This window comes from Equus asinus, chromosome 2 (assembly GCF_041296235.1).
Source record: "Equus asinus isolate D_3611 breed Donkey chromosome 2, EquAss-T2T_v2, whole genome shotgun sequence".
NCBI classification, from domain to species: domain Eukaryota; kingdom Metazoa; phylum Chordata; class Mammalia; order Perissodactyla; family Equidae; genus Equus; species Equus asinus.
The window spans coordinates 83,976,486-83,990,962 of NC_091791.1; the positions used below are offsets into that span (position 1 = coordinate 83,976,486).

General features: G+C 45.5%; 1 protein-coding gene across 1 annotated transcript in view; it reads right to left on the reverse strand.

Annotated features, from left to right (window-relative positions):
• The window catches only part of KCNK1 (potassium two pore domain channel subfamily K member 1), a 51,316-nt gene extending 47,629 nt beyond the window's left edge, over positions 1 to 3,687 (reverse strand). Inside the window, exons 1-2 of the mRNA XM_044758804.2 lie at positions 3,573 to 3,687; positions 1,047 to 2,799 (exon numbers count right to left, since the gene is read on the reverse strand). Of these exons, the coding sequence (XP_044614739.1) occupies positions 1,047 to 1,401 (355 nt within the window). The 5' untranslated portion in view covers positions 1,402 to 2,799; positions 3,573 to 3,687. The remainder of the gene's footprint in view (positions 1 to 1,046; positions 2,800 to 3,572) is intronic.
• Between the last annotated feature and the right edge of the window lie 10,790 nt (positions 3,688 to 14,477).

The following is a 14,477-nucleotide window of genomic DNA, read 5'->3' on the forward strand; positions in this document are numbered from 1 at the left end:
AGCGTGTGACCTCGTGCAAGCCCAGATTGTTCAAAGATTCGATCTCATGGCTAAAAAGCCAGCACTGCGCTGAACGCTCTTTGAGATACTTTCCAGGGTCCAAACACCAATTTATAAATATCTCTACCCAGGTGTATGTGCCTCATTCAGCCACGACAGGGAAAATTCAGCCTTCATTCATCTACTCCAGCACAGAGACGGCGCCCTGGGGCCCGGGCTCGGGCCGGGCCCGGGCTCCGCCTTCATCCGAGGACGCTCCTCGGCTCATGAGCATCCTGCAGGGTAAGCAGTGCGGGGAAGTGGCGCTCCGAAGTTTAAGGGTGGCCTTGCACACATAAAGTTGAGAAACTGCTGAATCAGGGTGCCCCCATTTTGCCAGATCATAGGCAATCGGATGCTCCCTTCCCTCACCCCTCCTCCTACACTGAAAAGAAACCGGATCGGCCTGTCCGCTCTGAGGTCACCTGCGAAGAGCAGAGTGATGTCACTCGTCTACCCCTAAAATCGCCCTCAAGGTAGAAAAGAGCAGAAATACCATCAAAAGAGACGGCACTATCCGGAAGGTGACCCTTTAAAGCATTATTATTAGATCCTGCAGCCTCAGGCCCAGTGGGACGGGGTCAGGAGGAAGGCGAGCGCGCTCCGAGCACTGGCTAGTTTCCATCATCCCCTTGCCTCGCCGCGCGGCGGCCAGGATGGTACCGATTCGAACCGTACGGGCCGGTGTAGGGTATCACGAAAAAAGGACGCAGCTCATGGAGCCCCTGCAGCCACCCAGGCCGAAGGGTTTAGGGACCACTTCCCAAGAGTTACGGGCGGCAACACCCAAGTCACGTTTTGAGGCCACCTCGCCGGCTTCCGGCTCGGCGGAGCCTGCCCTCCGTGAGTCACCGCAGGAGGGGCCCGGACGCGGGGGAGGGGGTAGGCGGGCTGGAGGGGCCGCGGTGGTCGGGGTGGGGGTAGGCGGGTTGGAGAGGCCAGGGTGGTTGGATCGGAAGGGCCGGGGCGCGGGGGGCAGCGTGGCCGCGGCGCTGGGGGCCTCCTACCGGTGGTGGAGAGCACGGTGCTGGCGAAGAAGAGCGCCGAGGTGAAGTCCCAGTTCCAGTTGCCCGAGGCGTTGCTGAGCACCGACACGCCGTAGTTGCTGGCCTCCAGCACCCGGCCCAGGAACTGCTCGAGCTGCTGCTCCGACAGACACTCGTGCTCCTCCAAGAAGCGCCGCTTCAGCTTGCGCAGCTCCTGGCGCAGCAGGTCCTCGTAGGGCAGCTCCACCGAGGAGAAGACCACGGCGCCGAAGACCAGGTAGAGCAGGTAGCCGAGCACCAGGAAGCCGAAGCACCAGGCCGAGCGGTGCCGCTCCACCAGGCGCACGCACGAGCTGCCGGCCAGAGACTGCAGCATCTTCCCCCGCCGCCGTTGCCGCCGCTGCCGCCGAGGCCCAGCCGCAGCCCGGCCCGCCGCCCCGCCCCCGGCCCGCGCTCGCTCGCCGCCCGCTCTCCGGCCGCGCCGGCCGCCTGCGATTGGCTCCCTCCGGAGAGCTGTTTCTTCCTTCTTTTCCTGTTTCCTTGCAATATAAAAAGCCCAGATGATGTGGCGCTGACGTGGTTGCCGGCTCAGGTAACCCGAGAGCCCAGGGACACCGCGCGCCAAACTTGGCCGGAGCGCAGGGGCGGGGCGGGCCGCCGGGATGCGCCCGCCTCCGCGTGGTCCCGCCGCGTGCGCGGGGGGCGCTGCCGCCCACCCCGGCCCGGCGGCGCGCGCTCCTCCTGCTCCCTGCCGGGTTCAACAGCCAAAGCGAGCCGTCCGCGGGCGGGCTGCGAGTGTGTGTGTGTATGTGTGTGGCACTTCTGGGCAATGCACTGCCTGTCCAAGGCCCCGATCCAGCGACACCTGCTTCCCACTTATCTCTTCTTAACCAAAGCCACTACCACGAACGGGCCAGCGCTGGATTACTTCCCTTCACCTGTCTTACGGGCTCCGGGGTTGAGCGATCTCCAGGGATATGGTGACAATATCAGGACCTTAGGCACCTTGCATCCTAGACGTCTCCTTCCACCCACGCACTCCCTCACAAAAAGCACCTGAGGGTAAAGGAGTTTGGGGAAATTCACATTACTGAACTCTAATTCTTTAAAACATGAAGAGAGAAGGAAGGTTCCCTCCACAGCAGAAAAAGCACTACCATTTAGACAGCAGATATTTATTTGGGTGATTAGAATTGCAATTCGAGAGACACCGATTCAGGCAGAAACCCAAAATGTGCTCCAAGGAAGACAAAGGGAAAGGGTTTATGAAGGCAAAAAGATAAATTACACAGGTTGCTCTGCAAAATTTGTGATGGGCACTGGTCACAACTGTCACTTCTCGGCTCTATGTGGTTGCTTGCTACGGCCATCTTTAAGGCAGAAAGTTCTTATCTGTGGGAGTAGGCATATTTCTTCAAAGAAGGTCAAGATGACAGCAGTGAAGCCCAGTTCAAAGTCCCATTTCATCTGGGTAGAGACGTGGTGTGCTTGTATAAGCCCCATCTTCTTAATGGCCTCCCAGCTCCGTTTGGGAAGCCTTGACTTATGTCACTCCATTTTCGTTATTGCTGTCCACAGTCCCAATATGCCAGCTACCAGAAGGGACTGAGCTTTCCCAAGTGGTGTTTCTTTTTAAAGTGACACATGTTGACGAGGGTCAGCGAACCACCCTATTATGGGTGAGGGTAGAAATTGGTGCACCCTTTTTGAAGATGTTTTCAAGAGCCATGAAAGATTTTATGTGTTCTGGCTCCATGATGTGGATTATTTTTTCCTAAGAAAAAAGATTTATAGACAAGACTGTTCATAAACAATATATATGTATATTATATATATGAAATATGTGTGTGTATATATATATGAAATAATGGAGAATCAGGAACAATCTAAACGTTCTAAAATAGGGGAATGGTTAAATTATGTTATCTCTACAGCGTGGATACCATATAGCTATTCAAGATGTGTTTGAAGACTATTGAAGCATAAGCAATCTTATGTATAGAATATATACAATCTTATATATAGAATCTCAAATATGTAAAATATTTGTATTTTCTATTATAAAATAGAATTATCTGCATAATAGATCGACTGCAGAGAAATAAAGCCTAACAGTTGTCTTTCGGTGATAGTGGAGTATATAGGTTACTTTTATTTCTTATACATTTTTATATTTTTCAAATTTTCTACAGTGGACATATGTTATTTTTGTAATTAGGAGAAACATTGAAAATAAACTGAATTGACAATTATTTACTACAATTCTTAGCTGACTATTTGCCTACTTGACTGAATTCTAGAAAAGAAAGCACATTTCATATTTATTTAGAAATTTTCATGGAAATGTCTTACATACTCCTCAGTGATTTTTCACTTTCAGTAGATAAGCTTGCCTCCTATTTTACTCAGAAGATTGAAGCTGTCCTCTGCTTTACTTCTCTGCACTTCAAAATCTCTTAATCAGTAATCCATTTCTTTCCTTTCCTCTTACCCCTGAGGAAAAAAGCATCTCTTTATTTTCAAGGTGAAGTCATTAACCACCCTTACCTCATCAGCTGGTCTCCTACTCACTTGAAACTTGAATCCCGCCTTCTCTGCTGGCTCCTTTCTCTCTACCTAAAAAATCACCCCCAGTCTCCACCATCCTACAGTGTCCCTCTCGGCCACATGCTTTGTGACTCTTGCTCCTCCTACCACATCCTCCTTGATCTTTGCCAGTTTGACGTGTTGGGGCACATGTTGGTTCCTGAGGCCACTTTCTCCTGCAGCACACTCTCATGGTTCTCCTCCTTCCTCTCCTGGTCATTTTTTCCCCATGTCATTGTTTTCTTGCTCTTTTTGCTGCCATGTCTCCGCTCATGTGTTTCGGACAGTCCCTTCTCCACCTCCATCTGTGATGAAGTGCCTATCCTTCAGGGCCTGGCTTAAATGCCATGCTTCATCCACCTCTGATGCACTGAGAGGGTGTGCCTTTTTCCTCCTCCCAAACCACATAACCCTGTGAATACTACAGTGTGGGGTATGTGTGGTTAACAACTGCATGCACGGGCGTGGTTTTATCATCCTGCACTCAAAACACACATTCACATATATGGCAGCTTTAAAACATGGCTGCAAATTCTTTGCCCCTCCTCTCATCAAAATGTAGAGTTTGTGTTTCCTACTCTTGAAACTGTGTGGGCTTATGACTGTTTCAACCAACAGGGTACATCAGACATGACTAGGTGGTTTCAAGGCTAGAGCGTAGAAGGCCAGCAGCTTCTGACCTTGTTAACTAGAACACCCCTCTCTTGGAGCCCTGAGCCACCACATAAGATCTCTGATTACCTTGAGATTATCAAGGTAATCGGCATGCTGCAGAGGCCACATATAGGTGTTCCAGGTGACAATTCCAGTTGAACCAGTCTTCCGACCATCCCCACTGAGGCATTGGATGGGTCTGCAGCCATCTTCAGCCCTCCAGACCAGGCATCTACCTGCTGAATACCACCAAGGGACGTCTTCAATGCCCCCTGGAACAGAAGACTCTGCCAGCTGAACTTGGGTTGAATTGTGAGATATAATAAGCTGGTGGTTGTTTTCAGCCATTAAGTTTTGGGGTAGTTTTTTATGAAATGATAGGTAACTGGAACAGCATGCTTTGGGATCATGCTGAACTTTGGAAACAATCATTAGATGTTTTCTTCAGATGAATTTGCTATTCTGTCCCATATTTCACTTCTCTGGTTGAGCCTCTTGCCGAGTTCTGTATTACAACCAGACGAGGAAAACAAAACACTTTAAAATCACCAGTTACCCTCAGCCTACAGATAGATGCTGGAAATGTCATGCGAGTGGCCTGATAGGGATCTAGGTGCTAAGGGATGCAAGGACCTTTGTAGTTCTGACTTTCAGAGTTGACAGGAATTACGATAACAGAGCTTGGCTGTCTCTTTCCTCTTCCTGGCCCACTGTCCTGGACAGGTAGCAGTCTTAGCAATGTTACAATTTTCTCTTCCATTGAAACCTTTACCCCACATGATATCTATGTACCACACTGCTGACTATCTGCTTCCCTCCTGGCCTCCCCCAGGGGACCTTACAAGCTGGAGCTGGCATCCCTACTACCCCACCCCAGCGTGCCAGAGGCCACCCTAAGCATTTCTCAGAAAAAATGAGACTATGGAAGAAAGCTCAGAGAAGAGTGCAGAGATTCACAAGAGGGAGGTAAGGGTGAGAGGGAGGGGAGTGGGTAGGAGAGGGAGTATGTACCAGGCTGGGGCTGCTTTCTGCATTAGTGTTCTCCTTAATTGACATAATTTGGAGACAGGTGACCAAGCTTTGTGAGAAACAAACCTTGTGCTTGGCACAGAGCCTTGCAAGTTAATCTGATGTAGAGCTAATGATGTAAATGATCGCTATTGTGCTGTATGATAATTAGGCATAAATGGCAAGCAGCTCATGTAAATGGCTTTAATTATCTCAACAGGTTGAGATGATGAGAACAATTTGTAGAGATGGTAGTTCTATAGGAAAGTCTTTCACTTGGGATCAAAAAATCAAATTCATAAACACAGGGTTGGGGAAAGCCAGTCCGTCAGCAGCAAGGACAAAATGTTTATGTTTGTAATTCCAATTCTGGGTTTATACCGGGCAGAATTGAAAGCAGAAACTCAAAGAGGTATTTTTACACCCATGCTCATAGCATTATTCACAATAGCCAAGGGGTGGAAGCAACCCAAGTGTCCATCAATGGATGAATGGATGAACAGAATGTAGTATATACTTACAACAGAATATTTCACATCCTTAAAAAGGAATGAAATTCTGACACATGCTCTAATATGAATGAACTTTGAAGACATTATGTTAAGTGAAATAAAATAATACAATAGAATATTTCACATCCTTAAAAAGAAATGAGATTCTGACACATGCTCTAATATGAATGAACTTTGAAGACATTATGTTAAGTGAAATAAACTAATCACAAGAGGACAAATACTGCATGATCCCAATTACACGGGCTACCTAGAGTTCATAAGACAGAAAGTAGAATCAATTTTGGTTGCCAGGGGTTGGGGGAGAAGAGGGGAATGGGAAATTGGAGTTTAATGGGGACAGAGTTTCAGTTTTGCAAGATGAAAAAGTGCTGGAGAGGGACAGTAGTGATGGTTGCACAACAATATGAATGGACTTAATGCCACTGAACTGTACACTTACAAAGGGCTAAGATGCTAAGTTTTATGTTATAAGTATTTTACCACAATTGAAAAAAAAGTGTTTGGGTTGACACTGGGGACACAGGCATTAAGAAAGGGCTGAAGCTATCCCAGCAGCCAACAAGCTCTGGGCTGTATCCGTGATGTGAGCCCTTGATGAAGTAGACATCCTTTACTTCCAGGGAGCGTTGGACAGTCCAGGCGGGGCACAGCACAAGGGACCTCAGTGACATGGCCCACACCCAGATGAGATGCACTTGGCTAGTGATGGGTCTGGAAACTCAGCTTGGAGAAATGGCAGAGTATTCCAGTCATTTGCCCTGGGGAAAGAAAATTTAGGATGACCTGATATCTGTATGCTGAGAAAAAAATATGAAAATTTATTTTGTATGTCTTCAAAGGGCAGAGCTAGGACTAAATGGTGGAAGATATAGGCTATAAAATTTAAAAATCACTGTAAAAGAGAGCATTTAATCGTATGACTGGACTATCAATGGAATGAGCTGCCTGTAGAAACAGTGAGCTCCCTGCCATGAGTGTTCAAGCAGAAGGTAAACAAATTAGAAAGATGGACTGGAGAGCATGATGCAGCCTTATGGCATTTAAGGTTCTTTCCAAGAGTGAGACTACAGTTGCATTTACAAGTTCAAGGGTATGGGGAGAAAAGGAGTGAAGCAAGTGAAGCGCAAAGTTGCCCTGAGATGCTCTGAAAAGTGCTGGATTCCTAATCAGAGATGCTCGAGATGCTCCAGCCCTTGAGCCCCTAACTCCCAGGTCGTGCCATGCCCAGGTGTCAGGGAACCCCACAGCTTCTCTGTCCTCTTTGGAAAAAGGTGTTGGCAGCCCCCGTTATTGTGGTGGGGCGTGTCCATCCTGTGAGGGGTGCAGAGCAGGCTCAGACTCTAGGCAAGGTCTGGTGGTAGCGCAGCAAGGGACAGATGACTCCCCTTCAGGTCCTCCTGCCCAAGCAGGCCTGTGACAGACTGTCCACCTCTGGCCTGAGTGATGCTCCTAACTTCCCTGCCCTCATCTCTGTCTCTTAACCATGCCTCTCAATCGTGCTTTACCTGTGAGTGTTAAAACATAATGGACCTCTGCTCACTCCTTATTCAACACACCCTCCGTGGTGGGGTACAAGAGATAAGGAGGGAAGGAAAAGAAGAAAGGGCTCTCCTGGAAGCGAGAAAGAGATCAGATGGAAGGGGGAGAAGGTGAAGTTGAAAAATTAAAAAAGAGAAGCTGAGAGATTCCAATGACATCCACTGCTTGGCCCTGCCATGCACATTTGGATGATGTCCCTCACCCCAGCAGCACACTTGCTTCCCCGACCCTCCGCTGCTTCAGAGTGTTCTGTGCTCTGGGAACAGACAGGTCACCTCACTGTTCACTCAGCTGCCTCATCACTCTCTCCAAAACCAGGTCATATGTCTCAGCAGCTTGGAATGGTCTCCGCTGGGCTTGGTTGTTCCATGATCCAGACCATTAAACTGTGTGGGCGGTTATGGGCCTCAGGCTGGAAAAGAGAGAGAAAAAAAGAATTGGACAATATCTTTTTTGCCTCCAGGAGGAAACCAGCCTGGCTGCTGGTTACTGTCAGTGCTTTTGTGTCCCACTCCCACCTGGATGATAGCGCCTGGGCTGCAAGCTCTTTGGCAACACAAGACAAGACGCTTCATATGCTTCTGTGTTTGCATGTGACATAGGTCAGCAGCACAGATGCAGGGCGCCGAGTGGCATCCAGGCAGCTTTCCAGCACAGTGGCTTCATGCTGAAGGTCAGTGTTTCCCCTTTTCAAGAACCTGTCTACTCAGAGAGAAAATTCTCAGATGTGGGCACACTGACATTCGCCCCCTAATCCTGCTGAACCCTAGGGCCAGGACTCCAATGAAGTCTGTAAATGCCCACTGTGTACTCTTCTCCCTCTGCTGGGTTGGTACCTCCCCTGGATCCTGGAACAGTGGTTCCCTCGCTATTACAGGCCACTTCCACTTAACCTTTCCTGGATTTTAAGACCCTATTCAAATGGTCTGGTTGCCTTTAACTTTCAAAACACAGAAAAACTCATCTCTCCTGCCTCTAAAATTCATGCTACGCACATCATCTGTGTGAGTTCCTAGATCCCTAACATACACCTCCTGGTGTCATTATTTTTATGAGGACATACTTTATCTCCCCACAAGGTTGTCCCCTCTTAGGAGGAATCTCTGTGTCTCTTAGTTCTTTGTACCCGTCACAGCAATCAGCACAAGTCTTTCACATGATATATGTACAGTAAACATCTTTGATTGTTTGGTTAATAAATAATCACAAAGATCACACTTTCCCCAGATGGCAGTGTGTTATTTAGTGGGAAATATTTTTAGAACCATCGTCAACCACCCTGTGCTTTTGCAGTAAATATCTGTTATTGCTTCCAGTGTGAGGAAACTGCTTCTAAGCAAAAGGACTTGCCCAAGGGGCATTAGACGGGAATGATTTTAGGGGTAATTTTGTTCTATTGGATTCTAGGAGTTTCCATATATAAAGAATTACTTTTCAGGTTCTTTTAACCCAATGGAAGGCAAAGATCCTCTATTAGACTTTTCATTTTGAATGTCTTCCCTGCCCATCATCTTTAAAAAGTCAAAACAAAACACCCTCTTATATATTCTAGAAGGAGCAAAAACGTGGCCATGACCTTATCCCTGGCATGACTGATTGGTCTAGGGGTAGAACTTGACCCAAAGCCAGTCAAACCGATGACTGTCTACCAATCAGAGTCACTGCAGTTATTTGAAAACCCAGTGGGGATTTTCAGGCAGTGCATTGGGACTGAAAGGGATCAGGTGCAAGATGAGGAAACTGCTTGGGTGAAAAATAAGAAAGGAAAGGATAGCAGCAAGGGCAAGCTTCAGTGAAGTGACAGAAGTGGGAGTAGATTGTGCAGATTGAGAAGTACATAGGAGGTGAGAAAGCAAAAATGGCACATGAAGATAAGGCTTCCGAAAAGTTTGACTGTGTAAAGGGAACAGAAAGAACCAAAGTGAGAGGAACTTTTGACGTGTGATCTATTATTTTAAGATGAGAGAGACTTTAACATAAAAACATTGGAAAAAATCAAGTAAGGAAATGGAGCAGAGAGAAAACCAGGAGAGAGTGGTGACCTGTAAGACAAAGGAAGAGAGAGATTAACCAAGAAAATAGTCAAGAGTTTTGGATGCTGCAGGAGGACACAGAAGGGGAAGGGGGAGAGGTGACCATCGAGAAGCTATTGGAAACCTTATCTAGCGCCACTTTAGAGGGCCCAAGAGTGATTGCAGTTGAGGAGAAAGAGGTGGAGAAGACCACAAGCTGTGTGTGAGGACATGGTGTGTGTTTATGATGGGAGAGACTTGAGCATGACTGTGTGTTTCAGGGAAAGAGCCTGTGGAGAAATTAGATTCAAAGCAAGAAAAGAAAGAGGAGATGGCTGACAAAGTATGGTCCCAGAGGAAGTAGGCATGACTGCAATCAATAGCGCAGAAGTGGTAGATAAAGGAAAGAAGAAAAGTGAGCGGTTGGACTGTTCATTCATTCATTTCTTTCTTCATTTAACAAATAGAGATTGAACACCCGCCATGTAACAAGAATTGTGCTGGGCTCAGAGAATAGAATAAGGAGCAAATTGATTATGTTTCTTGTCTTAAAGCAACATATTCGAATGAGAGAGTCAAACACTAACGAAATATGAAGAGTGAGGTGCAGGGAGCTATGAGGCGTGTAACAGGGAGGTCTGTCTTAATGGGGGTCAGAAAGGCTTTCCTGAGTCTGTGCTGTTTGAGCTTAGCTGAAAGATGATAGGAATTAACTACTAAAAGAAAGAGGTGACCCCAGGGAGGGAGCTGGAACTGGTGGGAAAACAGGCTAGGAAGGCAGGAAGTGCCAGATCACGCAGGAACTCATAGAGTAGATTAAGAATTCAGGTCTTTTCCCTAGGAATCCAAGGAAGGGTTTTCAGTGCAAGAATTTGCATTTCAAAATGGCCATCTTGCAGTGTGAAGAAAGGGTCTGAGTGGAGCAGGAGCCGGTGCTGACAGAACCACTGGGTGGGACGAGCATCCCAGGAGGAGAATGACGGCAGCTTACCCCAATGCAATAAGGGCAGGGATCTCTGTCTTTTCTGTCCCTAGCTGTAGCCTCAGCACCTAGAACCAAACCTGGCACATACTGGGAGCTCAATTAGTGGTCCTGGAAATGAAAATTAATGAATGAATGAAAGAATAAATATGAGCAGAAGGGCATAAACTTAGAGGTCTCCAGGATTAGGGCCTGGACTGAGTGGGTGTGTGGGTATAGGTAGTAAGAAAAGCATCAGGTTTCTGGCTTTTGTATCAGTTTCTGTGTTGGTGGTGTCATTAATTGATATCAGGAACACTGGGAGAGGATCAGTTTGTAGGGGAAGCTCACGATTTCAGTTTAGGACAAGCTGAATTTGAGGTTCTTTTCCGATGTCCAAGAGAACACGTCCCACTAGGCAGTTGCATCCAGGCCAGCAGCTCAGAGAATTCTTGGTGGAGATATAAATCAAAATGGTAGGTGATCTAATTTAATATTCAGGTATGGAGCACTTCTTGATAATGACCCAGGTTTGGCGTTACCACGGAAGTGAGTGACTGAAGTTTCGTAAAAGTATAAGATTATTGGAGTAAAAAAGGTCAAGAACATATGGATGTTGTTGCTGGATGAGACACCCACAGGGACATTAAATATTTCCCAGGAAGGTGATGGGAGTTGAAGTGTGAGAGACAGAATAAGCCAAGTGCCAAAGTCCTCAGGGACCTGATGAGTGATAGAAGGGACAAAGGAAACAGGCTGAGAAGTGGTCCCCAAGCCCTGCAAAGATGCGGAGGTAAGAGAAGGGTACCAGACCAGGTTTTGGAAGACTCAGGTTCCAACTTCCACTAGCTATGCAACTTGTTCTAGTCACTTAACGTCCTCAAGCCTCTTTTTCTTCGTGTGCTTAACAAAAAAAGAGCAAAGAGGAGTGATAATAACCCATCTCGGGTCTATATCTATAGTGAGAATCAAGGAAAATAATTTTAACATACATATATAATTGAGCACTATCAAAAATAAGGCATGGCCGCAATCAGTTTTCACAGATGGGTTTTAATAAAAACCCCAAATACTCAGAAGATAAAAGACACATTGTGAGTTGTGGGTTGGGTTATCCAAAATCTCTCCCTGAGGGAAGTCACTCTTGAGCTAGGACTTGAAACAGCACATGGTCAATATGTTCCTGTGTTAAAAAAACTTAAGAAAATATTTGAGGTAAGAATTGGCAAGTAACGAATTGACCCTAAAATAAAAATATAATTGAAGGCAGAGTTTGGGTAAACAAACAAAGTAAAAATAAAACCTGTAGATCAGCTATTGCTTTTCTCTATGACCAAACATGTGGCTATATTCTTTAAAATACAGAACATGTTTGGCTATTCTTTTCGGTACACAGCAGAGGGGAAATCTGTTTCAGGAAAGGAGGATATAAAAGTAATTATCAGCCTGTCAAAGTAATAGGAAGGGAGTTTGTGGCACATATGTGTGCACCACAGACTTAGCAGATAGATAACATCCAGAGCTAACACACTGTGCAATGCCCCGCCCACAGGTTTCTTCTTGTGACAGCTGTTCCTGCAGAATGCAAAATTAGGATAGTCATGGTACATTTTCGTCCCCGCAAGAATTCAGTTTTGCTCAGGTATTTTGTATGCTTGTCCTGTTCTTGCTTTTAAAGCAAACTCTGTGTTCGTTGTCACTCCCCAGTGACTTGTGGCCACCTACAGTGCTGCCTCAGCAGCCTAGAGCAGAAGGGTACACAGGATTCCGCAAGAGTTCTGTCCCCTGGTTATACAATTACAGACTAATCTAGGTACTGCTGTAAAGGGGACTTTGCAGATAGAATCAAGTTTACTAATCAGCTGATCTTACAGCGGGGAGATTAACCTGGATTATCCAGCAGGGCCCAATGTAATCACATGAACCCTTAAAATCAGAAGAGGAAGGCTGAAGAGTCACTCAGAGAGGGAGATGACAAGAAAAAGGGGAGGTCAGAGAGATTTGAAGCATGAGAGGGACTCGACCCCCTGTTGCTAGCTTTGAAGAGGGCCATGGGCTAGCAAATGTAGGTGCTTCTAGAAGCTGAGGACAACTCCTGAGCTAACCGCCAGCTGGGTAATGGGGACCTCAATCCTACAACCACAGGAAGTGGGTTCTGCTGACAATCCGATTGAGTCTGGAAGTGGTTTCTTTCTCAGCACCTCCAGTAAGGGGCACACCCCTGCCAACGTCTCAATTTCAGCCCTGTGGGACCAAGCAAAGGAAGCTGAGCCATGTTGTACCTCGATTTCTGATCCTCAGAAATCATGAGATGATAACTCTGTGTTGTTTAAGATGCTGAGTTTGTGGTAGTTTGTTACGGCAGTCATAGAAAACTAGTACAAGTGGGAAGTGTATTGGACAGAGAGGTAAAATTTCTGAATTCCAATGCCAGGCCCTGGCACAGAGCAGCTGTGTGATGTTTAATAAATTACATGACCCCTCTGAATCTGATTCCTAAGAAGAAAACAAGGAAAGCGTTAATGCCAACTCACAGGATTTGGGGGGTGTATGTGTTAAGGGGATGGTGTTTGTCTGTAAGTCTTAAGGAAGATAATGTGGAAAGTGCTTTGTGAACTAGAAGTGCTAGTCACTACTAAGGAAAAATTTGTTAGCTTTATCCTTCTGTATTATTTAACAATGATCAAGGAGGAGAGAAGTCCCTTCATTTCTGATCCTTCCTGCCTCTGTAAAACTTTTTTGTGCAGGGACTTCTGGTGTAAGGAATGTCTGGACTGCAACCAGATGTATGCAGCTCAACACAGACATAGATCCCCATGAAAAAAACAACTATTTTAGACTTGCCAAGAACTTGTAAGCTTTAAGCATATGGTACGTTCTGTGAAGTCAGGAGGGAACCTAGGCTTATTGGCTGAACTCTAATTCTTAATTCAACTGTCCAGACAAATAGCAGGATTAAAATAAACTAATAATAGTAACAATGACTATCACTTACTTCAAGATAAGCACTCGGCTAAGTGATTTATATTTTATTTCATTTAAATCGCCAATAAGTCCATAAAGTGGGAGCAGTTATCCCCAGGGTAAAGAGGAAGAAACCGAGGCTTAGGGAAATTAAGTGATTTGCCTGACATCAAACAGCTCCCAAGTGACGGAACTGAGATTAAGAAGTTTGTTCAACACAAGTCCTTCTATTTGTCTACAATTTCATCCCATCCCTTATATCAATAATTGCAGAAATCTGTAAATATGATTGTACTTTCAAAATGTTAACAGATTCAAGTCTTTAGCAGAAGTTTTATAATATAAAATATTTATATTTCTGTGAATTAGTGACTTTATATGTTTCTATTTCTTACTACTTCTAGTTCATATACATATATGAAACCTCATTTTAAAACTGTGTTTATAGTCATACACATGGGTTTTTTCCCTTAGTGTCTCTTTCTTCCACATGTCCTATTTAATTCTTTTCCAATATTTTTTTCTTTCCTCTTTCTTTCTACATCATCTTTCTGTTTTACAGGCCACAGTATGAAGCTAAAGTAAATGCTTATTGATTGTGTTCATCGAAAGGAGTTTTTGCTTTCTGTTCTTTGTTTTTAAATTGCTTTAAAATGTTGCTAAATTACTTTCACATTTTGTGGTTTTGTAGGCCTCTGCCTGCTTTCATGTTACGTCTTCATTTTGATTTTACTTAAAGTCTCTAGTGGGCAGAGAAAGTACCTTTTCTATCTTTGTATCTTTTCACAAGGCCTAACACAGAGCTTTTAACAAAATAAAATAATTAAGCAACTCTTCCTCTTCCGCGATAGAATATATGACTGTTCTAAGGATTGTGCTCTTATTGCACAGTTGCTAAGTTTGAGTCAGGTAAGTGATTGGATATGTCTGTTTGGCTGGGGCTGTTCCACTTTGAAACAACTGTTCATGAAGGAGAGGTAGCCCAGGAGATGTTCTGAGTAGCTTATGATGTGCGGCCATTGAGGATGCTTGTCTCAGTGAGAGCTGTACAATGTCTTTGAATCAGATCGTGACTGGTAATGTTCCAAAATTTCAAACCAATGGGCTAAGAATGAAATAAAAGTGCCTCTCAGTGTTCTAGAAGTTCCCACCTGTTAAAGGACTTGTTCACCATTGAGTACAGCCTAGTATGGAAATAGACATAGTCTGAGAC